The sequence below is a fragment of the Vipera ursinii genome, assembly GCF_947247035.1.
Source record: "Vipera ursinii genome assembly, chromosome: 1".
Taxonomy (NCBI): domain Eukaryota; kingdom Metazoa; phylum Chordata; class Lepidosauria; order Squamata; family Viperidae; genus Vipera; species Vipera ursinii.
Genome location: NC_139512.1, coordinates 17,005,133 through 17,030,875, shown reverse-complemented (window position 1 = coordinate 17,030,875; position 25,743 = coordinate 17,005,133). Strand labels below are relative to the sequence as shown.

At 60.5% G+C, this 25,743-nt stretch overlaps 1 protein-coding gene across 4 annotated transcripts; it reads right to left on the bottom strand.

The window, feature by feature from the left end:
• Nucleotides 1–1,896: 1,896 nt before the first annotated feature.
• NR2F6 (nuclear receptor subfamily 2 group F member 6) lies at nt 1,897–16,346 on the bottom strand. Of its 4 annotated transcripts, XR_014492518.1 has the most exons (5): nt 16,028–16,346; nt 8,113–8,207; nt 5,646–6,173; nt 3,211–3,760; nt 1,897–1,942 (listed from the first exon to the last, which is right to left on the bottom strand). XR_014492518.1 is itself a non-coding variant. In XM_083362561.1 (4 exons), exons 1-4 carry the CDS (start codon nt 16,315–16,317, stop codon nt 3,399–3,401), a joined length of 1,275 nt encoding a protein of 424 aa, XP_083218687.1. In that variant the 5' UTR covers nt 16,318–16,346; the 3' UTR covers nt 1,897–3,398. The 4 variants fall into 4 exon arrangements, 3 of the variants coding, with proteins under 3 accessions (XP_083218687.1, XP_083218688.1, XP_083218689.1); XM_083362561.1 differs by having other exon boundaries at nt 1,897–3,760; XM_083362562.1 differs by having other exon boundaries at nt 1,897–3,673.
• Nucleotides 16,347–25,743: the final 9,397 nt, after the last annotated feature.

Below are 25,743 nucleotides of genomic sequence, written 5' to 3'. Positions count from 1 at the left end.
CCGGGGGGGGGGAGACCAGCAGACTTGGCAGTGACTTTCGGTCCCTCCCCTCCTCCCTCCCTGTCCTCCCCCTCCCCTCCCCCCTCCCTGTCCTGCCCCTACTTCCTCTTCCTCTTCCTCCTCCCCAGTGCCAACCTGTGTTTGTGTGCCAAAGGCTGGTCCTCCAAAGGGCCTTTTGCGGTGGGAAACTTTCTCCAGCTTGGCAGTGCCCCTTCGATGGCATTTCTGCCACTGCCAGCCAAGGGTCCAGGGAGCTCTCCTGGGGAGGGAGAAACCTTTGGGGGGGGGAATTTCAGGTATGAACAACTGCATCCCCCACCAAAAGGATTTCTGCTTTTGGAGCCAAGCAAGAGCCAAGACCCCCCACCAGGAGCCACAGCCCAGCGGGATCTCTGTCAATGGGGGGGGGGGGAGAAGAGAACTGTACATATGTGAAAATGGGGAGGGGGGCAGGCCTATTTTTTAATAGTAAAACTATTCCTTTAATAAACGTGGGAAAATTTCCCTTGGTTTGTCCGTGTCTGTTGGCAACCTCTGGGTTGCGAAAGGCCCCCCCCCCGAATGTCTGCATTCTCTGCCAGGGGCCCTCAAGGATGCCCGGGCACTTTGCCTCCCTCTGGGCTGCCCCACAATGCAGCTGCCCCATCACAGCCCCCGCTTTTGTCTGCAAATCTTGGACCCGGTCCCCAGGCCCTCGGCTTCAGAGAGTCCCCCCCCCAGGCAAAGCTGGCAGAGCCCCCCGGACCGCCTGCGGAGGCCGGAGCAGCCTCTGCCTTAGCTGGCAGAACACAGCAAGGAATAACAGAATAGCAGTTGGGACCCTGGAGGTCTCCTAGTCCAACCCCCCCCCCACTCGATCAGGAGAACTTCTACCCCTTTAGACAAGGGGCTTTCCCACCTCTTCCCCAAAACCTCCAGCGCTTTTAAGGCCTGGGTGCCAGTCTCTTGCCCGGCTCCCTCCCACCGAGGCCTCCAGGGCAGCCCCCTCCCGAGCAGGGAGATTCTCAAGGGAGAAACCGAGGCAAGGAAGAGGGCAAGAAAGCCTGGCAGCCTTTCAAGGCTTGCACTGAAAACCGCCTTCCTGCCGTGCCAGGCGGTGCCGTGCCCCTCTTGAAGAGCAAAGCCAGCTCAGGGGCACCGAGAGGTCGCAGGATCAGGCCTTGCCAGGCTGGCATGGGAAGGAAGCCTCGCTGGCACCTGGCAGAGCCCAGGTGTGTGTCTGTGTGTGTGTGTGGCAAGCCCAACGCCCAGCCTGGAGTTGGTTCCAACTGGGGCTGCAGGGCCGGTCTGGCAATTGGCCTCGTGGTGTCCTTTGTCCCCCCCCACCCTGGACAAAAATTATATTGTTTCTGGTGCCATCAGCCCGGGAGGGAAAGCAGCCCCACAGAGCTGCCACTGCCAAGGTCAGTCTCGGAGGGGGGTGGGGAGGGGAAGGTGCCTTTCCCTCACCCAGGGATGCCAGTCCTGGACCCAGAGCCTTTCCATGGCTCCAGAGACGGGCATCCTTCCTCCCAGCCTGAGCAGAGAAGACCCCCCCCCAAATCTCTTGGTGGTGCAGCTGGGGTCCCCCAGAACCCAGCTCGAGGGAGAAAGCCTTAACCAAGGACCCCCCCCCCCTTAACCAAGGACCCAACAGACCCAGTTTTGCAACCGGCCCCATTGCCCACTGGCTAAAGGGGGGAGCGAAATACCCATCCTTCAGGGAGCTAATGGGCACTTGAGTCCCACAGCAGGTGGACCTTGAGAGGGGGGGCTCTTGGGGAGGAGACTTCCGGCAAGTGGCCTTTGAGGATAGCCCTTGTCGCCCCTCTTGCCCCCTTCTAGTAGAGCCCACCCCTCTTCTTTTCACTGCTGAGCCCCTCCCTCGTCCAAGCAGGTGAAATAAATCACATCCGATACCCAAATATTTTTATTCCAAGCACAGAACTGGCGCTTCCTTGATCTGGAGTTTGGAGAGAGAGAGAGAGAGAGAGAGAAGAAAAGTTTGCATAGATTACAATCGGTACTTTAGACTTCCGAGACCTGAGTTCAAGTCCCACCACTCTCAGCAACTTTTAAGAAAAGCTGGCCCTCGCCTCAGTTTCCTCTGTCTGTAAAATGGGTTTAATGGCAAATTTCCATCGCACGCTCCTTGAAGAGACCGTCACATACTCACGGAGAGGGGGAAAGCAGATGAGAAAAGAAAGGTGGGGGGGGGGAATAAAAAGGCCACAAAGTGATCAAACAGATTTTAGCCGAACTGACATCCAGCAAAGGTCACCGGAACACCAGGGTGGGCGAGGAGGGCAGCCACGCGTGGACAGCAAGGGCATGCAGGCCAACATTTGCATAGCATTGTCACAGACGTGGGGGCTGGCACAGCCCGGCTTTTGGGGTGGGGGGAAATTTCCATTGCAGGTTTCGGAAAGAGGGAGGCAGAAATTAAAATGCGGGGGGGGGGGAGGAGGCGAGGAAGAGGAGCAGCAAGCCTCACCGGCAGCTTTTCTTCAGGGGGGGTTCAATTTGCCCAGCAGGCAAGGGCCCGGGGGCACCCGGGAGGGAGGGGCCTCGCTGGGGAAGGCCCCGCCTCTCACTGCAGCCCTCTTGCCGGGGGCGTCCCTCGGAGTGGCCCTTGCTCACAGGGGCCCCAAATCCTGCAGTGTGAGGGTCGCAACTCAGCCGATGCCCCCCCCCCCCGGGCTGCCGAAAGAGATGAATGCCAGGCCTGAGCCAGAAGGGCAGGGAGCCCCCCTCCCCCCCGCATTTGCCCGGCTGCTTCTTCTCCAAGGACGGGAGGGCAATCTTTGAGGGGGTGGCACGGGGGTCCTAGGGGAGGAGTAGCTGCATGAGGAAACCATGCGGGGGGGGGGCAGGGCCAGCTGGCCAGTCAAAGCTTGAAAGGATGGGCCCCCTCCTTTAGAGGGCCCTTGCAAAAGAGGAGCTGCAAGCCGGCTGCCCCCCTCTTTCAAGCACTCTCAATGTGCCCACCCCTTTGGGGACCCTCCTAATTCCCCCCTCCGAGGGCAGAAACAAGAGGGGGGGTCCTCACACGGCGGATCCTCTCCAGGCCTCTGGAGAGCTGCCCAGACAGCCGGGGGGTCCAGAGCCCCAGGACCACCCAGGCCTCCTCCTTCCTCCTCCGGCTACATGTGGCACACAGACGGCTGGTGGGCGACCCGGGCGAAACCGACGCGGCCGTTCAGAAGAGACTTCCAACTCAAGCGGGCCCACCTTGGGTTTCTCTTGGCATTGATGGGGGTGGGCTTCAGTCTCAGCCGTGGGGGGAGGCTCTCCAGCCTGACCCCTCCCAAAGGGGTCCCACGAGAGCCAAGCTGCCCCTCCTCCAAAGTCTCGCCCGGCAGGAGGGAGGGAGGGGGGCTGCAAACGGACATCCAGGCTGTCTGTCCAGCTGTCCGGGCTCACTGCCCCGTCCCATAGGGCCAGTTGAAGCTGCTGCCGGACAGCAACATGTCCCGGATGAGGGTCTCAATGGGCGTCTTGCCCACCAGGCGCATGAAGAAGAGCTGCGAGATGAGCGAGGCCGGGACGGCCCGCAGCGCAGGGAGGCGCAGGAGCAGCCGGCCGAAGCGCTGGGGCTGGGAGGGATACTGCGAGCGGACGTACTCCGTCAGCGCCACCTGCGCCTTCTCCTGGAGGCTCTCCACGTGTGCCGAGTCCGAGAGGCCGCAGGCGTCTGGAGGGAGGAGGGAGAAGTGAGTCAGCAGCCGCGGGGTCCCCGCGGCCCCCAGCCCCAATTGCTCCCTCTGCAGCCGGGTCCAGCCTGTAAAACATTTGAGTCCTCGTGGTCCTTTTGCAGAAGGGTGAAGACTCGGGGGTCCCCGGGGCTCTCTGAGCCGGGCGGTTCTCTCGCAGGCGTCTCATGACCCAACTAGGGAACCTCATCAGGGCGAGGAGGAAGAGGAGGAGGATTATGGGGTCCCTGGTGCTCTCTGAGCTGGGTGGTTTCCTTGCAGACCTTTCATGACCCAACTAGGTGACATCCCCAGTTCTAGTAAGGAGTAGGGTTTTGTTTATGTAACCCCACTCCTTACCAGCACCGATGGTGTCACCTAGTTGGGTCAGGAAAGGTCTGCAAAGAAACAACCCCGCTGGGGGAGCACCAGGGACCCCGCCTTTGAACCCTGACCTTTAAAGACTCTCCTTTATGGCTTGAATACTCAACCAAGAGATCAGCCTTGATCGAATTTCTGAATCCAGCCAGGGGCTTCTGATTCGACCTGGGCCCCCGCTTGGCCCCAGATCACCCCAGGGGGCCGAGCTGGATCAGGCCTGCCTTCCGCGCTGGCATGCCTGGGGATTACCCGCTCAACTTCCTTCCAGAGAAGAATGGCAATCAAAGCAGCCGGGCCTTTGCCACGGGCGCCCAGAGGCCCTTGCCCACCTGCCTTCCTGGGCGGAGAAGACCAGGGCGGGGGGGGCACAGGAGGGGGGGGAGGTGCCGGTGCCAGTCACTAAGGGCCAGCTGCCTCTGCCCAGGAGGGTCCCCAGCGGAGCGGCTTGAGGAGAGCCAGTCGGTCACTGCCTGCTCTGTGCCAGCCCCCTGGCTGGCCAGGCAAGGCTGCCCCCGTCACCTCGGCCCTCCGAGGCAGCAGGAAAAGAGCTTTTAGAAAGGGGAAATCAAGGGGGCCGCATGCAGCCACGGCCGGGCTCCCCCCAGCTCCCCCCCCCCCCCGCATGCTGCACCACACTAGCAAGTGTCTGGCGAGAGAACCAGAATTGGCAGGAGGGCCAAGGAAGGTGCCAGGACAAAGCCAGGAATCCTCCCCAGGGCTGCCCCTGTTGGGGGGGGCTGGAAAAGATGAAAGCCAGAGCGAGGAACCCCCCCCCTCAAACTTTTGCAACCTTCTTGGTGACCAACAGCCTGTGCAGAAACTTCCAGCGCACCACCACCATTTGGCCACCAGGGGTCGATGTTGCACCCACAGCCACCGATTTCCCAGAGACAGCAAGGGTCCCATGGGGGAGGGGAGCCCCACAGAAGCCCCCCCCCCGCCCAGCCCAGGGGGACTGTCGCTATTTCCCACCAAGCTTCAGCTAAACCAAAATGCAGACTCTGTGACGGTCCTAAGTTGAGGACTATCAGTGCTGACCTGCCCCAAAGGGTGGCGGGGAGCAGCTGATTCATCGCAGGGGCCGAATATCCCGGCTTCCTGGTGCCGGGTCAAACTACCTTGCAGATAGTCCTCAATTTACAACGTTTCATTTAGTGACCGTTCAAAGATACAACGGCACTGGAAAAAGTGCCTCATGAACGTTGTTCACGCTTGCGACCGTTGCAGCCTCCCCACGGTTGCGGGTGATCAGAATCCAGATGCTTGGCCACCGGCTCGTATTTATGACGGTCGCAGCGTCCCAGGGTGTCCCGCGATCCCCTTTTGTGACTCTCAGACCAGCAACGTCCAGGGGAGAAGCCGGATTCAAGAAAGGTCACAAAATGGGGCAAAACCCACTTAGCGACCGTCTCGCGTAGCCCCAGAAATTCTGGGATGGATGGCAGTCGTTAAGAGGTGGACGGCCTGTGCTTGGAGAGCGTGGAGCCTGGCAAGGAGGGCGAGCCTCTCTTTCTCTCTCACCCACCCCCAGAGATGCCCCCCGCCCCTTCCGCCCCGATGCCCACCCGGGAAGGGGGTCCGGGGGGGCCTGACCTGGGCTGAAGAGGGCGATGGCCTTGAGGCAGCTGAACTCGGCGGAGTCCACCTGTAGCCGGCTGAGCTTCTCCACCTGGTCCTGGAAGATACGGATCTGGTCCATGAAGGAGACCACGCGCTCGGCCGACATGGGGGCGGCGTGGAAGCCGGCGGCGGCCAGCAGGGGCGCCATGTGGAGGGGCAGGGCGGACTGGGCAGCGTTGAGCACGAACAGCTCGCTCCAGCTGAGGCGCAGCAGGGCCACCTGGTCCGAGACGGGCAGCTCCGGGAAAAAGGGGATGTTGCGCGCCCACTCCACCGTGCTGAAGAGCAGCCTGGCGGCCAGTTCGCAGATGTTGTCGATGCCCATCACGCTGCCCTGCTGCTGGGCGTACTGGGAGCTGAGGCGGGCGCTAGGGTAGGGCTCGGCCCGCAGCAGCTGCGAGATCAGCTCGGAGACCGGCTGTCCGTTGTAGTAGTCGCCGCTCTGCGCCGCGTTGGGGCTGGCGCTGGCGTGGCTGGGCGGGATCCGGCCCCTCTGGACGGCTGGGCAGGCAGGGAGGGAAGGGGGGCAGGTCAACATCGGAGGGGCAGCACAGAAACACACACGCGCACACCCCTACACACACACACCCCTGGCAGGCTGGGAACGTGCCCCTCGGCCCCGATTTGCCCCGGCGTGGAGAGGGCCTGTGCCCGCCTGCCCGGGAAAGGCGCCACCTGGCCTCCTTCCCCACCTCTGGCCTGGTTTTCCCAGCTGTGACCTCTGGCCCAGCTGGGTCACGTGAGCCCCTCCCCGCCCCAGCCCTGCCGGGCCCTCCTGGCAGGCCTGCTCAACCGGTCCCTGGCAGAGCCTCTCTCCGAACGAGGCCCCAGGTGCCGCCACCCCCCTGCCCCCCCTCCCTCGGCCTCTCCTCAGCAGCCGGCCCTCCCAGGTGAACTGCTCCTGAACAAGGGGGCTCTACGAGGGAGGGGAGCTCCCCCTCCGGTCTGGCTCAGGCTTGGAATGGCCTTCTGCAGCCGGGCGCCCCCAGGGTGGGAGGGCTGGGGGCAAACCTGGGCCAGCAACGAAGGCCCTGCCCGGTCAACCGCTTGCCTTTCCTAGTTCAATTCCAAACCCAGGGCCCCAAAGCATCTCTTGGGGGGGCACGCTTTCCTCCTGCCCCCCCACCCTGAGCCCCATCCAATCACTCACGAAGGGTTCCCCCCCCAGCAGTGGTGGGAGGGGAGGGTGTCAGCCTGTAGACATCCCCCCCCTTGGCCTTCACCACCGTGGTGAGCAGCATGGCTCTTCCACAGCTTTGCAAATGTATTTTTCCCCCAGATAATTTATACAGCCACGTACTGGGGGGGGGAGGCTAAAGCCTGGCATCTCATGTCGGGGGGGGGGCTTTTGCCTCTCCCCAAACTCTCTTCCCTTCATTCCCACATCTGCCTGTCACTTTTTTCCGTTTGGATACACACCAAAGCCCAGTGCAGGATTCAGAGTCTTTTCCTGCATCCTCCGGTCTCAAACTGGGGGGGGGGGGAGAATGCTGATTTTCAGGCAGAGGGCAGCCTCCCCCCCCCTGCTCCCCAAGGCCTGGGGTGGAGGGCACTGCAATTTGGGTCCGATGCCAGGGGCAGGGGGGGGAGGGCACAGGGAAAGGGGCAGCTTCTGGGTTTCTTCTGCCCCCCCTGGGCCTGATCCATCGGGGGGGGGAGTGAAGGTCCGTGGCCCCCAGGGTGACCGCAGCAGAGGCCCAGCTGGGCGAGGGCACAGTGCCCGGGCACCAACGCTCCCTTGGCGTGGGACAGCTGATCTGGCAACCGCTCTCTTCCAGCAAGGGGGGGGGCTCCTCTGTTCCCCCCCCCAGGAGAGGCTGCCTGGGAACCTCTCAGCCAGTCTGACTTCATTCCGGGGGGGGGGCGGCTGTGAGGGAGCGGGAGGCCTGCCCCAGCTTGTCCCGGGAGCAAAGGACGGAGGGCCCTGCCCAGTTGGCGCCAGCTCCTCCTGCACTCGACGGCCAGGTGCGCCTGTGCGATATTGGGGTGGGGGTGGGGATGTTATGAGGGGGGATGTTCAGCTGGGCAGGGAGCCAAGGATGGACACACACACACACACACACACACACACACACACACACACACACACACACACACAGATATTCCTCCCTGGGCTGGAGAGCCAGAAAGTGCAAAGGGCTGGAAGTCCAATCAGTGCCCGGGACCCCCTCCCCACTTTACGGCAGCTCTGCTGAGACCCAGGGGAGCTCCCCCAAGAGGCAGAGACTGGAACTGCAGCCTCACTAGAGAGTCCCTCGGGGAGGAGATGGGGGAGGGTCTCCAACCCCCAGCATGGCTCTGCCTGGCCCCAGACGGCCTTTGGCCCCGATCCCCCTCCAGGATCCTCCCTCTGGCTGTGGATCCTTGGGAGCAGCCGGTCCCCCCATCCACGCTTGCATCTGAGCCCTCAGAGCCGCCCCCCCCCCCCGACCGGACTCACCTTCCTTCCTCATGCCGACACGGAAGCACTTCTTCAGCCGGCAATATTGGCATTGGTTGCGGTGGTGCTGGTCGATCTGGCAGTCCCGGTTGGACCTGGGAGGGGAGAGAAGCGAAGCGGCTTCAACAGACCTGGATAAGGAGCGAAGGCCCTCCAGAAAGCACGGAGGGGGCCCCCCAAGGAGGAGAAGCCCCCTGGGACTCAGGGGGGGCTGTCAGTGAGGGCAATCAGCCAGTGGAACAGCCTGCCACCAGAAGTCGCGGGTGCTCCATCCCTGGAGACTTTTAAGAAGAGACCCGACAGGCACGTCTGAACTGGTGTAAGACCTCCTGCTTGAGTGGGGGGGGGGGCTGGACTGGAAGACCTCCGAGGGCCCTTCCAGCTCTGTAATTCTGTTCATACCCGAACACAGCAAACCGTGTGGAGGGAGGGCAGGAATGGAAGGATGGAGGGAGGGAGGGGAAGGGAGGGAGGGAAGAAAGGGAGGGAGGGAGGGAGGGATGGACCAGCCCCCCAAACACTCACATTTCCTCCAGGGAGCTGCTTAGACCAGAGTTATCCACCCTGGGCAACTTTAAGACTTGTGGACTTCAACTCCCAGAATTCCCCAGCGAGCGCAGTCAGTATCCGGCTTCTCCCCCTGCTGGCCGGGCCTTGGGGGAAGGGCAGCTGGGCCTCCACCGTCCTGCGTCTCCCCCAAAGCCCTCAAAAGGGGCCGCAAGGCCCCCAATCTCTGGCCGGAGACGGGCCTGGACCCCAGGGGGGCCAATTCAGGCAGGGGGGCTGGGAGCAGGCCGGGCCGCTGAGCCAGGCCGAGCAGGCTTTGGGCAGGGGATACCTAGAGAGCATCCAGCTGGATGGACCTTCGGCCAGTCAATGCCGGGAAAGGTCCGGAGCAGCTGCAGCCCGGCTCTCCCCCCAAATCCCATCGCTGGGGATGCCTGGTGGTCAGCTGAGGGACTACAAGGCCCATCGCTGGGGGAGAGAGGCATGCACTTCCTCCCTCTAAGGAAGCCTGTCTGGAGCGGGGAAGGGGGAGCAGCGGGGGGGTGTCGGCCCCCCCAGGGTCCACTTCTCATCTGCCCGGCCCCCAAGGGCGGGAAGGGGCCCGGCCAGCTGACCCCTCTGCTTGGGGGGTGGGGGGGGGCAAAGAGGGAAGGGCGGCTCAAGAGGAACAAAGCCGGGCAGTTGCTCCTGTTTGCAATCAAGAGGAGACCCTGACTGCTGGGGGGAGGGGTGGGGGGGGTTAGGATCTGTCTTGAGATGCCCCTCCCCAACTGGTGACCCCCCTGCTGCAGGCCAGAAGCAAAGCCCCCCCCCAAGGCCCACATGAGCAAAGAGGAATTCCAGCAATTTCCTCCCTTTGACCCGCAGGAGCAGTGGGGGAAGGGCTGTGGGGAAGGGGCCTCCTCCAGCCGTGTGTGTGTGTGTGTGTGTGTGTGTGTGTGTGTGTGTGTGTGTGTGTCTGGGCCTCTGCCCCACACCTCCCCCCCCACATGCAAACTTTGTTTGAGGGCCAGGCTGTGGGGTTGCTGCCACTGCTGACCCCGGGCAAACCCTCCGCCTGCCCCCCCCTCAAGAGGGGCAACCTAGGACAGGCGTCCTCCCCTCCCTTTGGGCTGGCAGGCAGGGAGAGACACGGCCCAGTCCCCACCCAGACCCCCACTGAGGCCTTCTCCCCACATTCCCTTCAGCCGCCCCTCATAGGACCCCCCTATGCAAAGCTGGCCTTTGCCCCCTCCCCTCCTCTGATGGACCCCAGGAACCCACCCCTCCCTCTCTCCCTTGTGGCAGATCAACCCAGGCCAGTGAGGGAGGGGCTCCTGAGGGGGGCTGCAATGCTGACCCACAGGGGAGGTGCTAGCTGGGGGGCAAGACCAGCACCAGAAGAGAAACACACACACACACACACACACAAATACACACACACACACACACCCTTGGACCACCAAGGGACCCGTCAGACCAAAAAGCCAGGGGAGGGGCTTCCTAAAAGAAAGCCCACAATGGGGAGGGGGGGTGCGGCTCCACATCACAGGGCCGGCTCCAGCCCCACCTGAACCCTTAACCCCCCCCCCAGCCTGCAGCCAGCACCCCCAGCCCCCCCCCCTTACAGCTAATCCCCTGCCTGGCAGTGATGCATCACAACTGTCCCCCCCCAGAAGGCACTTTTCCTGCCCCTCCCTCTGGGCAGCTGCAGCCTTCCTGGCCTCCCCTTGCACCCTGGAAGCCCTAGCAAGGCCTGGGCGGGCAGAGCACCAGGGGCTTCGGAGTTTCAGGATGCTGACCCAGCACCTGCAGGTGTCTCTCTCCCCCACACATTTGGATAACTCCCGGAGCTTTGGAAAGCAGGGCGGGAGGACCTGTGTGGGCCCAGCTGCAAGAGAGGGGGGGGGAAATACAGCCCCCCCCACAGGCACCTCTGCCTGAGACCCCCCAAGAGGGATTTGCAGCAGACAATTGCCAGAACCAGCCGGGGTCGTCCCAGAATGTCCCGTTCGGTTCTCACATCATTTAAAAAAGGAGAATCTTGAACTCAGGTCCAAGGGGAAGAGTAATTGCTTGGTCAAGGAATCCAGAGAGGAGGGACGGAGGCTGACCGACTCACATTTACGACTGTCGCAGCGTCCCGGGGTCACGTGATCCCCCTTTTGAGACCTTCCGGCGAGCAGTCATTGGGTAAAACCAGATTCACTTAACAACCACGTTCCTAACATAACAACTGCAGTGATTCACTTAACAACGGGAGCAAAAAAAGGTCGTAAAATGGGGCACAGCTCACTCAATGACTCCCGCTGAGCCATATAAACCCGGGGCTCAGCTGTGGCCGTAAGTGGAGAGCTGCCTGTGTTCCCACGCCTCACACCCCCCCATCGGGAACTGGATGCAGGGGGGGGGTTGGGCCTCGACCAGGCCTCCTGTGGGGGTCTGTCTCCCTCAAAGACCCCCCCCAGAGGTTCCCCTCTGTGGAAGGCAAAATAAAGGAGGCTCAGAGAACCGGACTGGGGGGCCCGAGAGGGGGGCTGCCAGGGGGGGGGGAGGTTGCCCCTCCTTCCTCCGCGTGGGGCTAATGAGCTCATTAGGGCAGCCAATTAAACGCCCAGCCGGCCGGCCAAAATGGCTTTCAAATGGGCAAAGCAGCCCAGCCCAGACCCTCTGCGCCAGGCCGGCCCCTGCTGTGCAGCAGAAAAGCTGCTAAGCCTGCTTGGGCTGGAAAAGGTAACAAGCCCCCCCATTTTCTTTGGGGGGCAGGTGGGGGGGCTGGGGGCACGGAGGGCCGCTTTGCTTGGAATGAGCCACCCGGCCAAGGGAAAAGGCCGGGAAAGCTTGGCTGCCATCCAGCGCATGCGGGCCACGGAGAAGGTCGCCGCAGTCAGGGGGGGGGTGACCGGCTTTGCTGGTGAAGCGTGTGTGAAAGTCATAACATTTAAAGCAAGGAGGGAGAGGGAGGGAAAGAGGGAGGGAGGGGGAGGGAGAGAGATGCTTTTGCTAAATTAAGGGGGAGAGAAGCAACCTTGGGGTCAGCAGGAAAAGTGGCATTTTGGAGCCACTGCGGAGGAGAGCCGGGCGTGGTCTGCTCCCCGGCCGGGCCTGCCTGCCTTGTGCCCTTAAATGGGGACCCCCCCAGGGGGCTTTTGGCCAACAGCCGCCTGACCCCGTGCCCATCACGGGGGGGGGGGGGATGGTGTAGAGGGCCGGGCAAGTTAACCCTTTGGGTGCTGGTTTTTCTGGCACTCAAAAGTCTCTTTTCAGAGGCCGGGTGGAGGGACAAAGTGAAACAGCATCAACCCCCCCTGCCCACTCTTGAGCTCAGCAGATCCCTGCACTGCCCAAAGACCCCCTCCCCAAAAGGGGAACCCCCCAGGAGGCGGCATTCATTGGGGCCCTGCAAGCCGTTCTCTGTGCTGGCACCCAAGCACCAACGTGGCCCAGTGATGCCTGGACATCTTCGCGGCTCCGGGAGGTCCCTGGCCTTGCAAGCGGGGCTGCCCTCCCCCTGACCCACAGGGGGGCTGGATGTGCAGAGCTCCCCCTGGCAGGAAGGACATGGGGGGGCGCTGTGACCCTGACCCAGACTGGCTTCCGTGCGTTCCTGGGAGCAGAGCCAGGCTGGCACCCTCTCCAGCCTGTTCAATTTCTGAACCAGGCACCCTTCCTCAGAGTGTCACGTATGTTCCCAGGCATGTTTTATTCAATGGAATGAACATCCCCAAGTATAACATATGTCGTACGTGCACAGCTTATAACTGTTCATTTAGTGACCATTGGTAAAAGAGACTCGCGACCGTAATTCACACGACCGTTGCAGCATTTCCCCACGGTCACGCGATCGAAATCCAGACGCTGGGCAACGGACTCGGGTTTACAACTCGCAGCATCCCGGGGTCGTGGGATCCCCTTTGGCGACCTTCTGAGAAGCAAAGCCCGTGGAGGAAGCCAGCTTCGCTTAACAACCGGGCGACTCATTTAACAACTGCAGTCGTTCGCTGATCAAACCGTGGCCTGAAAAGTCACTTGACGGATTTCTTGCTTAACAACAGACACTGTGGTCGTACGTTGAGGACGGGCTGTATTCTTCTTTCGTCCCCAGAAAAGATTTGAATAAAATGCAAATCAAAGCCCACCATTAAACCTTCTTTGTCCAGTAAAAAAAAAAACACCATCCCCTAAACCAGGGTTAGGAAACCTTGGCTCTTTTACGCTTGTGGACTTCAACTCCCAGAATTCCTCAGCCAGCACAGCCGGCTCAGGAATTCTGGGAGTTGAAGTCCACGAGTCATAAAAGGGCCAAGGTTACCTACCCCTGCCCTAAACGTACATTCAGGGAAAGGCCACTTCCGGGGGGGGGGTGGAGGGGGGGTCTGCAAAGGGCTCCTCTGGCTGAGCTTTTATTGATCAGGCAGGTAGGGACCCCCCTGCCCCCCTCCCTGACTGGGCAAATGCCCAAACCAGGCCGAGACGCCCAAGCACCCCACTAGGATGCATCCGTAGTTCCCAAAGGGGGAACCGGAGACGCCTCTATTTTAAGAAGCTAACCACACACCACCTAACTTCACACATACACACCTTGTGATTCATCCACGGGCTGGGAGGACGGCTGAAAGTCCCGCTTGGCTGCAAGAGTCGCCAAATGGATGGGGAAAGCCAACTCCCTCCCCCCCGCTGCCCCCCCCCAAAAGACCCATGCCTGGACGGATCTGGCAAAAAGCCAGCCGCCAGCCAGCCCCGTTTGGGACTTTGGCTGATGCTCTTTTACAGCCTTTGGGGGGGGGAAGAAGCCCGAAGCACCCCCTGGGACCTCCCTTTCCCACCTAAGCACCCCCCTCCCCGTTTCCATCCGGGGGTGTGTGAATTTTTCCTGAAAATGAGATGCACAAGATGCTGGCTTGCTTGGGAAGCCCAGCCTGCATGGCACTCAGATAGGATACCAGAGGGAGGAGGAACTCAGAGAAGCACAGAGGTGCCCCCCCAGTTCTTGGAAGTCTCATCCTTCTGCAATGCCCCCCCAAGGGTGTGGGGGAGGGAAGCTGTTCTTCTGCATCCCTTTTTCTCCAAACGCCCCCTGCCTTCCCCAGGCACGGCTTCGGCCAAAGGGACGCTTGGCGTTTGGGGGTGGCAACCTGGGAATCAGCCTGGATGCTGCCCGCTGGTGACCCCCAGACTGGGCAGGAGGCGGCAGAGAAGGCTGCCAGATTTTGGGGGCGCCCAAGCCTGTCACTCTGACCAAGCAGGTCCCCCACAGGCCCCCAGGAGGCAAAAGAGGGGTGAGAGAGGGGTGGGGGCTGCTAGCAGGCAAGGGGCATCCCTGACCTAAAAACAGCCCAGGTGGAGAAATGTGCTGGGGGGGGGGCATAAGTGGAAAGCCGCCAAGCTGAGAGGCCTCTGGGGAACCTGGAGGCCATTCTTGTTCCCCCTCCTTCCTGGGGCCCTGATCCGCCCCCCAGGAGGAAAGCAGGCCAGGCCCCCAGGAGACTGACTGGGCCTCAGCAGAGGGGCCTCGAGTGGCCAGAAAGTGGGGGAGGGGGCAGCCAAGAGAAGGGCAAAGGAGCAGCACGCCTGGGAAGGCCAGGCAGACAGAGCAGCCATTCAGGCTGATCCCTGCCTCATGAGGACTAGCATCTTACAGAGTCAGAGAAGGGCAGCTGCCTAGCGGAGGTAGAGGGTCTGGGGATCCTGAGGCGGTCTGCCCCACATCGCAGGAGGCAAGAGGGGCTCTGGAGGGGCAGGGGCAAGGCAGAGGTACAGAGGGTATTCAAGGGCTGAGAGCCCCCACCGGCAGACCAAATTCCCTCCTCACTATTTCATATAACCCACTCGTAACACCAATCTGACCAGGTGGGTCAGGGGTCCCTCCCTGTGGCAAGACGCAAAGGCCGAGGCAGAGAGGGTAGGGCAGGCCGGGCCCCCTGGCCCTGATGCCGAGAGAGGCCCTTCCAGGCACGGGTCTCCTGCTGGTTCACACAAAGGTCCAACACATCACAGGCCTGGGCAAGAGAGTGTGTGTGTGGGGGGGGGGGCTCCCTGCTGACCACTGGGGCATCCGAATTTGGTCCTCAGCATCTCCAAGTAGGGAAAGTCCCATCCTTCTTGGTGCAGAATTTTTATACAACTACTTTTGAGGCTGCTTCTCCCTTGAGACTCACACCATGAGTTCTGGAAACTTGCTAGGAGATAGACAGTCATTGCCAATGCAGTGGCAATCAGCTCCCAGAAATCTATCTGGTCTTGGCCATGCCAACTCTTCAGTTAGGGAGCACGAAAGAGCCATTGGGGAAGAAAAGAAGAAAACAGGTTCCCTTGCGTAATGAGAACTAGCGCCTTAGGTTCACCAGAAGAGTTTGATCCGCAATTACACCATAGGAAAGGGTCTCAGAAACTTCTAAGGACCACAGCTTTGGGGAAGGGGTCTCTTTTTGGTGATCCCGGGCAGGAGAGCAGGCCGGGCCAGGCAGGGGTGTGTACGTGATGTCTCTACCTGGCCCCGTAAGTCCAGAACCCCAGCACCAGAAGGGATCCCCACTCGCCTCTCCACCTATTTTCCCAGCCCTGGGGGGGGGGGGTCAGGAGCAGATTGAGGAGGGAGATCCCAACTGAGAATCCTCCCACCTCCCCAGGAATCCTTGGGGGGGGGGGCCGGGAGACCAACCTGGCCCAATTTTGACCTTCTGAAACAAAAGCTCCTGAACTGCCCCACTGGCTGCTCCCCAAAACCGCAGCTCCTTCCTGCCGGCCAGAGGCCTGCCCCACTCAAAGCCCCACAGCCGGGATGGAGCCCAGCGCCCCTGGCCTCGCCTGCCCCACAGCTGGGCCACTCGTCCCTGCTCCCCCCACAGAAGGCACCGTGGGCCAGCCCGCCCCATCCCCACCGCGTCCAGCCGCGCGGGGGGGGGCACCAGGTGGGCACGGCCCTGGGCCCGGAGGGAGGCAGCCCCCCGCAGCCCCCCGTGGCCCAGCCGGGCAGCAGGTGCGGGCGGAGGAAGCACCTGCGGCTGCGGGCAGAGCCGACCCAGCGCCGGGGGGGGCGGAGGGGGGGTCCCGGGGTCCGTTTGCGCCGGGCTGCCCGCCCCGGAGCCTCCGCGGCGCATTGCCGCCACCGCCGGCGAAGCCCTCCGGGCATCCCCCGTCGAGCATCGGAGGTCTCTCGGAGGGCCCCCCCGCCGCCCCCCGGGAGGGGCTGATCCGCCGGCGCAACTCCCGCAGCAGCCCAGCAAACGGAGGCGGCCGCCCCCTCCCTCCCTCCCCGTGCCCCGGGACCGGCCCTCCGCCGCCGCCGCCCAGACCGCCCGGGCGGGGAGGGGGGGCTTTTCCCGGCCCCGCGGCCGCCGCAGAGGCCGCCCCCCAAGTCCGCCCGGCGGCCTCCCTTCCCCGCGGCGCGGCCTGGCCGGGGACCCCCTCCCGCCGCCCCCCCGCGCACCTGCAGGTGTAGCTGAGGTTGCGGCGGATGCTGCGCTTGAAGAAGCTCTTGCAGCCCTCGCAGGTGGCCACGCCGTAGTGCTTCCCGCTCGACTTGTCCCCGCAGACCACGCAGTCCACGGGCGCCGCCCCCGCCTTCTCCTCCTCGCCGCCCCCGCCGCCGCCCCCGCGCTCCGGGTCGCCGGGCGGGGAGGCCGAGCCGTCGTCGGAGGGCCGCGCGTAGCCCTTGGCCAGGCCGTTGCTCTCGCCGCCGCCCGCCGCCTCGGCCCAGCCCCCGCTCACCATGGCCATAGCGGGCGGGGCGCGGGCGGGCCGGGCGGGCTCCGGCCGGGGCGGCGAGCCCAAGTTCCGCCGGGCGGGCGGGCGAGCCCCGGCGCCGGCCCCGCCGCTTCCCCCGCCGACGGCCGGCCGAGCGGGGCGCCTCCTAGCAGCAGCGCGGCGGCTCCGGGGGCGCCGGGCGGGGCGGCGGCGGCGGCTCGTCCCGGGCGGCCATGGCGGGACGGGCGGCGATCGGGCTCCCGGCCGGCCGCTCTCAGCGCATCGCGGCGGCGGCGGCGGCGCAAAGTTCAGGGCCGCGCGGGCTCTGCCTGCAGCCCCGCCGCGCACCAGTCCTCCCCTGCCTGCCTGCCTGCCTGCCTGGCTGCTCGCTCGCTCCTCCCTCGCCGGCCCTCCCCTTCCGCCTGCCCGCCAGCCCGCTCGCCGAGGCCGCCTCCCGCTCCGGCCGCCGCTTCCTGCCTGCGCCCCCGCCGCTGCCCTGGCCGGAGGCGGCCTCTGAGCGCGTGCAGAGCGCCCGCCGCCGCCCGCCTCCCCCCGGCGCGCCGCTCGGGGACTCGCCTCCGCCCGGCCGGGGACGAGGGAGCCGCAGCCCGAGAGCCCTGGAAGGGGGCTGCCTGGGGAGGGGGGCTCCGGAGCCCCTCCGCCCCCCTTCTCAGCCGGGGAGCTTCGCGGGGACCCTGCCGCGGCCTCCCCCGCCGCTCTGGCCCCGAAGCCCCCCCCCCGGCTCTTTCCCCGGGGACCGGGCGCGCGAAGCGGGGACCCCGGAGGCCCCGCCGGAGGAATCCCGCGGGGGGAGGAAGGTGCGCGCTGATTGTTCCCCTTGACGGGGGTCCTGCAGCCGAAGGAGGCCGAGGAATGCTCTTGGGTGGGGGGCCCGGCCGGTGCCCGAGGGGGCCTGTGCCAAAGCCCCGGAGCTTTTCTGCCCTTTCCCGTTGCTCCGGGACAGTCCCCCCCCTTGGAGAGGGGGATGGTGGGATGTTTCCAGGCCCAGCCCCGGGAGTTGCTGGTCTCCAGCTGGCTGTGTGAAACCGATGCTAGGTGGGTCACAAGGGCCTCTGGCCTTTCGGGACAAACCCCCCCCTTTAAGAAGCACCCCAACACCCCCTTCAGCTTCTGGGCATTGGAAACATTTTCAAGGGCTGTTTGGGAGGAAGACAAGAACAGTCCAACCGGTCAGGGTTGTCCCCAAGGAGATTTTTCCAAGCGCAACTGGACTTTTTTGTTTTTCGTTGAAGACGTTTCACTTCTCATCCAAGAAGCTTCTTCGGTTCTGCTGGCGTCTTTTCATTTGTCTAGAAGCGAAGAAGCTTCTTGGATGAGAAGTGAAACGTCTTCAAGGAACGACAAAAAGTCCAGTTGGCTTTTGGAAAAGCACCTTTGGGACAGGAAGAGAGGCCAAGCTCTGCGGGATGGGAGCCCGGGACCATCTTGCCCACCCGCCTGTCTTCCCGAAGCCCATCGGGGCCAAGAGCCCTCCATCCCCACAACCTCCTCACGCTTTGCCTGTCCTGGTTGTGCGGGATTCGATTCCTGGGGGTCTGGAGGAAGAAAGCTCCGTTCCTGGAGAAGCCTTCCCCGAGAGGGGGCCGTCTGGGTGGGTAGGGAAGGTTTGCCCCAGGTCCTTCCCCCAATCCAGGGCCCGTTTCTGGCCCACTGTGTGACGTGGGCCACCCACCCGCTTGGCTCTCAAGAGAGGAAGCCCGTTCAGGAGCCATCATTACTCAGTGGAGCTTCCACCATCCGGCAAGGTCTATCTTAATGTTAGCGCCTGCTGGGCCTGAATTGCAGCTCTCCATGTTTCTGGACCAGCTCCACCAACTGCTTCTCTGGGAGAGCCATAATCCCTGCGGGAAAGAGGTCCATCTGGGAAAAGCCCAGCGCATCTGGGGGAGGTAAACCTGAACCCGTGGCCTCCTAGTCCACCCATGCGGTCTCTGGAGGGCAGAGTCCAGGAGGAGGGTCTCCGGCCCTTTCCGGTCAGAGCCCAGGGCCTGGAATCGACACCCCCCTCCCCCCCTGCACCCAATACTTCAGACAGTCCGGCCAAGAGAAGGCCCCCCTCCCCCCCCAGCCCCCAGGCTCCCTTGAGCCACCCTGAAGTCTGCCTGGGGCAGCTCACTTGTGGGCGCAGCGGGACCGGTCCCCCAGCCCAGAGGGGGAGCAGTGGGCATCCCCAGCCCTGGGCCACGCAGGCTGGGCCAGAAGTCAGCCACGGGGGGGGGGGCTTGTCGGGGCCTCCCACATCACGGGAGCACAGCTGTTGCGACGGGAAGAGGGGCTAGTGCAGGGGTCGGCAACCTCGGCTCTTTTATGACTCGTGGACTTCAACTCCCAGAATTCCTGAGCCAGCTATGCTGGCTCAGGAATTCTGGGACTTGAAGTCCACGAGTCATAAAAGAGCCGAGGTTGCCGACCCCTGGGCTAGTGGGTCGTCTGAACGGAGCCACAGAAACGGGCTTTACCGCTATGCAGTGGTGATCGCTAATTTTTTGTTGCCCAGAATGGACTTTCGGAAGCGGCATCCACACAGGGAACCGGTTCTTCACCCATTTGAATCCCACCACTGCCGCTCTGGGACTGACCCACAGGCTCATCCCCCAAACGCTCTACATTTCTGGGAACTTCGGCTGATCTTGTCTTGGGCCTATTCACACGCTGGAGTTCTTTTTCCCTTGCCTCCTCACCTATCACCTTTTCCTCCCTCCCTCCCTGCAAGGCAGACGGGGGAATTCTGGGAGTTGAAGTCCACACATCTTAAAGTTACCAAGGTTGGAAACAGTGTTGTAGGAAGAGAGAGGAGTTACTCACTGCAGGCCATCCTCCCCTTAACCCCAGTTCGTTTACTTGACCCTTCAAAACTACAGCAGCCTTGGAAATAGTGGCTCAGGATGGTTGTTCACACTTAGGGCCGCTGCAGCCTCCCTGGGGTCACGTGATCAGAGTTCAGACGCCTGGCATCTGGTTCACATTTATGACGGTCTCGGCGTGCCCATTAGTGACCTGACAAGCAAAGCCAATGGGGAAGCCAGATTCACTTAATGACCGTGTTAGTAACTCACCAACAGCAGTGATTCACTTAACAACTGTGGCAAGGAAGGTCGTGAAATGGACCAAAGCTCACTTAACAGCTGTTTCACTTAGCAACAGAAAATTTGGGCTCCATTGTGGTCGTAAGTCAAGGACTGCCTGTAGTAGCCAAAGATTTGAAGGTATCTTTAATGACTCATCAATATTATTAAAAGCTTCAAATCTTTTCCTCAGAGGCCAGGACTGAAATTGGGGGGAGGGGAAGGGAGGGGAGGGGGCTGCCGGGGAACAGGCAGGTTATATGTAACCCACAGCCAACCTGTCCTCCCCCTTCCCCCCCCCAAGTTCAATCCTGCCTCTGTCCAGCCACTTCCGACTTCCGAACGAGGGAACTACAGCCTAGCTTAAATTCAGGGTGGGACTCAGAGAAAGTACAGCCAGACTGCTGGATTTATTTACGTTTTTTGCCAGAAATCAGGTCCACTGATTTGTCTCGTCTGTCTGTCTGTCTGTCCATCTCTCTCCGCCTTCTGTTGCATCGGTCATCTATGTCTGTCTATCATCTGTCATCTATCTTTTGTCTGTATCTCTACCTATCACCTACCTGCCTATCTACATCTATCTACCTACCTAGCTATATCCCATCTCATGTGTCCATCTTAACAGATCTTAGCAGAATTCGAAGGGACCTTGGAGGTCTTCCAGTCCAACCCCCTGCTCAAGCAGGAGAACCTAGACCATCTCAGACAAGTGACTGTCTAGCCTCTTCTTAAAAGCCTCCAGTGATGGAGCACCCACCACTTCTGGTGCCAAGCCGTTCCACTGGTTAATTGTCCTCACTGTCAGGAAGTTTCTCCTTAGTTCTAGGTTGCTTCTCTCCTTGATCAGTTTCCATCTGTTGCTTCTTGTCCTGCTTTCAGGGGCTTTGGAAAATAAATTGATCCCCTTCTTCTCTGTGGCAGACCCCCAGATACTGGGAGACTGCTGTCCTGTCCCCCCCCCCTCCATCCTTCTTTTCTCTACTAGACTGGCCAGGCCCATTTCCTTCCTATGTTTTAGGCTGCAGGCCTTTAATCATCTTTGTTGCTCTTCTCTGCGCTTTTTCCAAAATCTCAACATCTTTTTATACTATGATGAACTCTCTCTCTCATCTATCGTCTATTTATATCCCCATCCATCACCTACCCACCTACCCAGCTATCTGTATCTGTCATCTATCCGTCTTTTTACCTGCCTAAACTACCGATTCGGCCAAGGCTGGGCAGATCCCTATCCAAAATCAAAGCCAGCCGGAGACGCCGGATCTTTCCCTCCAAAGCAGACTCAGGTTGTGCACGGGACTGCCCCCCACCCCGGGCAAAACTCCCGAAGCTCATCCCCAGCAGAAAGACCGAACTTCAACCTGGGAGCCGTTTTATTTGCGGGGCTTCCGGGCTGCCGCGGCTGAAACCAGCGCGGCAGCCTCGGCCCGGCGGAGCGGAAACGGCCGGCGCTGGCCGGCCCGGGCAGGAGGGGCGGCTCCCGGGCAAAGGCCAGGCGGACGGGGCTCCGGCCAAGCGAGGCTGCCCCGGCCGGCGCCCCGGAGCTGCGAGGCGGGGCCGGAGGCCGCTCCGCCCTTCCCCTTTGGCCGGGGGGGGGGCAGCCTTTCTGGAAAGTTCTGCCCGGGGGGGTCAGTGGGGGCTCCGGCGGCTTTGGCTCCCGGGCGGCCCAAACCCCGCCTTCTGCCCCCCCCCGGCCCGGCTTCCCCCGCTGCAGGACGCGGGACACAAAGGGCGAAATCCGATCCGCCGCCCCCCCCCCCTCCAGCTGGCGCGGCGCGTTTGAACCGCGGGGCCGCTGCGGAGCCGCTCGGCCGGTCGGGGACACAAAGGGGGGCGACGCCGCCCCCTCCCCTCCCTCCCTTCCCGCCCCCGAGCTGCGCGCATTCCTTCGCCCGCCCTGGGGGGGGAGGCGGGAAGGGGCTGCCCGGACTTGCCTCTGCCCGGAATCCTCGTCCCGAAGAGGGGGCACGGGGGGGGGCGGGGTTAGAAAACTAAGGTGGCACAAAAGCATCCCCGAAGGCCGAGGAAGGGCAGGGGCGGTGGGTTACCCCTGGGACCTCGGTCCTGCCTTGGCTGGAAACCCCCCCCCCGCCTGCAGCCCCCCTACCCCACCCCGGGCGCCAAATGTCCTGGGCTCCAGCCTTAACCTGAAAAGGGAGATGTGCCCCACTGCTGGCTGGAAAGATAGGAGGAGAACAGAACACACACACACACACACACACACACACACACACACCATGACTTGGAAGGGGTCTTGCAGACCCTCTGGCTCCCCTCTCTCCCCCCCACCGCCTGCCAAGGCCGGGATCCTCTGCCCAGCCGTGGCCTGAGCACCTCCAGCGATGGAGCCGTGGACGGTGTGAGGCTGACCAGGCCATGCCTAAAATGGGAGGGCCGGTGGCCTTCAGACGTTGTGGGTGCTCCGTCCCTGGACAAGAGACCGGACAGTCCCTTGTCTGAGGTGGCGTGGGAGTCTCCTGCTTGAGCTGGACTAGAGGACCTCCGAGGTCCCTTCCGGCTCTATTCTGACTACCTTTGGAAGCCTCCTCTTCCTTAAGCCAAGTTCCTTTCATTTCTCTTCCGGGGAGTCACCACCTCTTCCTCCTCCTCCGTGTTCCCTGCATGTTTTCCGGTTGTCCAGGGCTGGCCTGAGCAGGGTGGCACCGAGTGGCATTGTTTTTTCTCCTGTTCTCAGTGTTAAAGTCTGCTGACGCAGCCCAAGACCTCAGGGGCTTCTTATGGCAGCCCTTGCTGGCTCCCACCGACTTTCTGCCCCCCCCCCCGCCTCCCCCCCCCACACACACCCAGGTCCTTCTGACAAGGGGCCAGACTGTTGAGCCAAGGTCAGCCCTTCCAGGCAGGCCAAACCAGGGAACTCCTTCTATTGAGAAGGGCCCTAATAACAGAATCTCGCCTGTCGGATTGTGCTGGCCGTGTTTCTGAAATAAACCTCTGAATCTTAAAGCAAGAAGTATTTCTTTGTGTTGCCGCCTCTTGTTTTTTTTTATTGGGTTTTTCCACCACACCTGCAAATTAGGGAAGCGTTTCCACGTGCTTCCTGCTTGTTCTGCGCTTAAGCTACGAGTTCCCCCTTCCCACTTGGGAAACGGATCCGGCCCATCTCGGCCAAGGTTTTCTTCCTCACTGACCCTTCCGTCTTTCCCTGCCAGAGTGAAGAACTTTTCAGCCCAAGTCTGTGGAGATCCTTTGGAACCGAGCTGGGCTTGACCTCTTCTGGCCAAAGCTTTGCATCTTCCAGAACTCTGATGAAGATCCTTTTCCTCCATTCTCTTGGGTTATTTACTCAAAATGAAGAGACGGACGAGGGGGGACAGGATAGCAGACTTCCAATGTCTCGGGGGCTGCCCCAAAGAAGAGGCAGTCAAGCCGTTCTCCAAAGCGCCCGAAGGCAGCAGAAGAAGCAACGGATGGAAACGGATCAAGGAGAGAAGCAACCTAGAACTAAGGAGGAATTTCCTGACACTCAGGACAATTAACCAGTGGAACTACCTGCCTCCAGACTAGATGACCTCCAAGGTCCCTTCCAACACTACCACCACCACCATTATTATTATTATTATTATTATTATTATTATTATTATTATTATTATTATTATTATTATTATTATTATTATTATTATTTGTTGAAGAGGACCCAGGACAGAAACTTAGGGTAACAGAATAACAGAGTCGGAAGGGACCTTGGAGGCTTTCTAGTCCAACCCCCTTGCCAAAGCAGGGCACCCTGTAGCAGTGATGGCGAACCTTTTGGAGACTGAGTGCCCAAACCGCAACCCAAAACCCACTTATTTATCGCAAAGTGCCAGGGGCACATCAGCATAGTGGTGCCCTCGGGGGGCGTGGCGCCTCTGGCACGCAAAAACCGGGCCCGCAAAAATGGGCCACCATGCTGCAAGGCGCAAAAATGGGCCACCGCCGCCCCGTGGGTGCAAATACAAGGCCCTGCAGCATGCAAGGACGGGGCAGGGCTAGTGAGTATCACACAGGCACTAACCCGGCCCCATTTGCAGCGCATGCATGTCGCAGCCCCATGCGCACACGCCTGGGTATAAAATGCTTGCCCCTCCCTTTTCTTCCAGTCCGCCAATCGACAATGTTTGGTGACCTCTGCTCTACCACTTCTACTCCAGCCAGCTTCCTATTCGGCCGCTTCGCCTCCTTTGTGCTGGGCGGGGCTGGTGCTCCAGGCAGTGGTGGTGGCGTGTGTGCCAACAGAGAGGGCTCTGAGTGCCGCCTCGTGCACATGTGCCATAGGTTCCTCATCGTTGCCCTATTATTCTGTTACAGAGAAATGGCTGTCCAGTCTCTTCTTAAAACCTCCAGTGTTGGAGCCATTCACCGCTTCTGGAGGCAGGTTGTTCCACTGGTTAATTGTTATAACTGTCAGGAAACTTCTTAATTCCAGGTTGCTTCTCTCCTGGATTAGTTTCCATCTGTTGCCTCTCCTCCTGCAGAGGCTTCCCCTCACTACGCGCCAGGTGGACAGAACCCACTAAGGGCCACGCGTTGTCTACTGTGAGTCCGTGTGGTGGTGGGACCATCCACACCACGTTTTTCCACTGGATCAGGAAGGAGGCTACGGAAGACCCATTCTCCACAGCTGACCATCTCTGAAAGTCCCTGAGAAAAACACCACACACACACACACACACCGTCCTGAGACCAGATCTGCAGGTAAGACCCCCTGGGGCCCTGGGAGGGCCAAGGGCCACACCTTCTCCCCAGCCACCATTGTCGGAGGAGACGTCGGCAGGAAGAACAAAACACCATCACACAAAAGGATTCAGGATGTCACGTAACCACCCGACATCAAAGAACAAAACACTTCAATTTGTTTTTAGAAATAAAGGCCACTTTAAAAAAATAAATAACAACTTGGCTTTTGAAAATTATTTTGATGTGAGTTTATTATTGTTCTAAATCTTCCAGGAGGCTTTCATTGAGGGTTATGCTTTGTCAGTGCAACTGCTGTATATCAGCTTGGTGGGTCTGTTGGAAGGCAGTATCAAATATTCATAATATTAATAAATAAACGGGGCAATAACTTGCTTTGTCGATCTAGCTGCAGCTGGCCGAGACTTTCCCAAGGCAAGCGGAGAATCCCCCTCAGCCTTTCTGAGGCCTTCAGATGTTTGGGATTTATTTATTTATTTTATTGATTGATGGGATTTATATCCCGCCCTATCTCCCGAAGGACTCAGGGCGGCTAACAGCAAAACATATAATAGGTACAGTCAGAAATCAAGATAGAAATAAAATTGAGAACATCTGTGCAATAAATTAAAATTAGAGAATTTTAAAAAAATAAATTAAAAATACTAAATATAAATTAATTAAAATGCCTGTCAGTCTAGGTCAGTCTGGTGGAACAGGAGTGTTTTGAGGCCGCGGCGAAAGGATTGGAGGTTTTGGGCCATCCGAAGCTCAGGGGGGAGCTGAGGGGATTGCCGTTTGCACCATCATCCACTAGCTGGAGAAGATGGGATCTGTGATCTAACCGTCTGGAGAGCATCAGAAGAGATTTCTCTTTGTTGTGTGTGTGTCCAAATAAGAGCCCCAGACTTAGATAGGAGCCACAATATTAGTAAGAAGGAGAGCAATAGGCTTGGTGGAGACTGGGAGAGTTAGCAGTAGAACGTCAATGCAGATCAAATTCTGAATAATTCAGAAGCGAGGACTAAAGAGCAGATTAGAAATTAAATCATGGAAAAGGCAAACAATTGGACAGAGGAGAAATTTAGCTCAGCTGCTCCAGGAGACGGATAGGAAGCTTTTAAATTTTCATGGTAACATTTAAAACAATCCCCTCACTGGTTAAAATACAGCCTTCCCTCCCCCATCTAATTATGTATTTTATCTTCCAGGCCAGTCAAAGACACAGTAAGTATAAAACTTGATAAATTGATTTAGCAGTTTATTATAGGAAACACGGCCAGACTGAAAACCTGCTGACACCCAGGAGAACACGGGACACGTTTTCCCGGAGGAGACCCTTCACCCAAAAGAGGCCGAAGCCCACCCCTCAGGGACCCCCAGCTAAATTTGGAAAGGGCAGGCTAGACTGGATGATCTCAGAGGCCCCTTTAACCTTACCATTCTTTAAAATGTGCCTGGGGAAAAATTTAGACAGAAGGGCTGGGGGGATGCCTGTCTGTGTTCACAAGCCTTAATCCAGGATGGCAGCCCACTCCCCGCTCTGTCTAATTCTCCAAAGACCCCCAAATGAAAGAAACAGGCTGAATGTAGTGGCCGGGGGGCGGCTGGACCCCTCCTGGGAGGAAGAAGGAGGTGGGGGGGGCGTAAGAGATCTCATTTTAGCATGAAATAGCGCAGGGGCTTTTCTTAAAGCCCA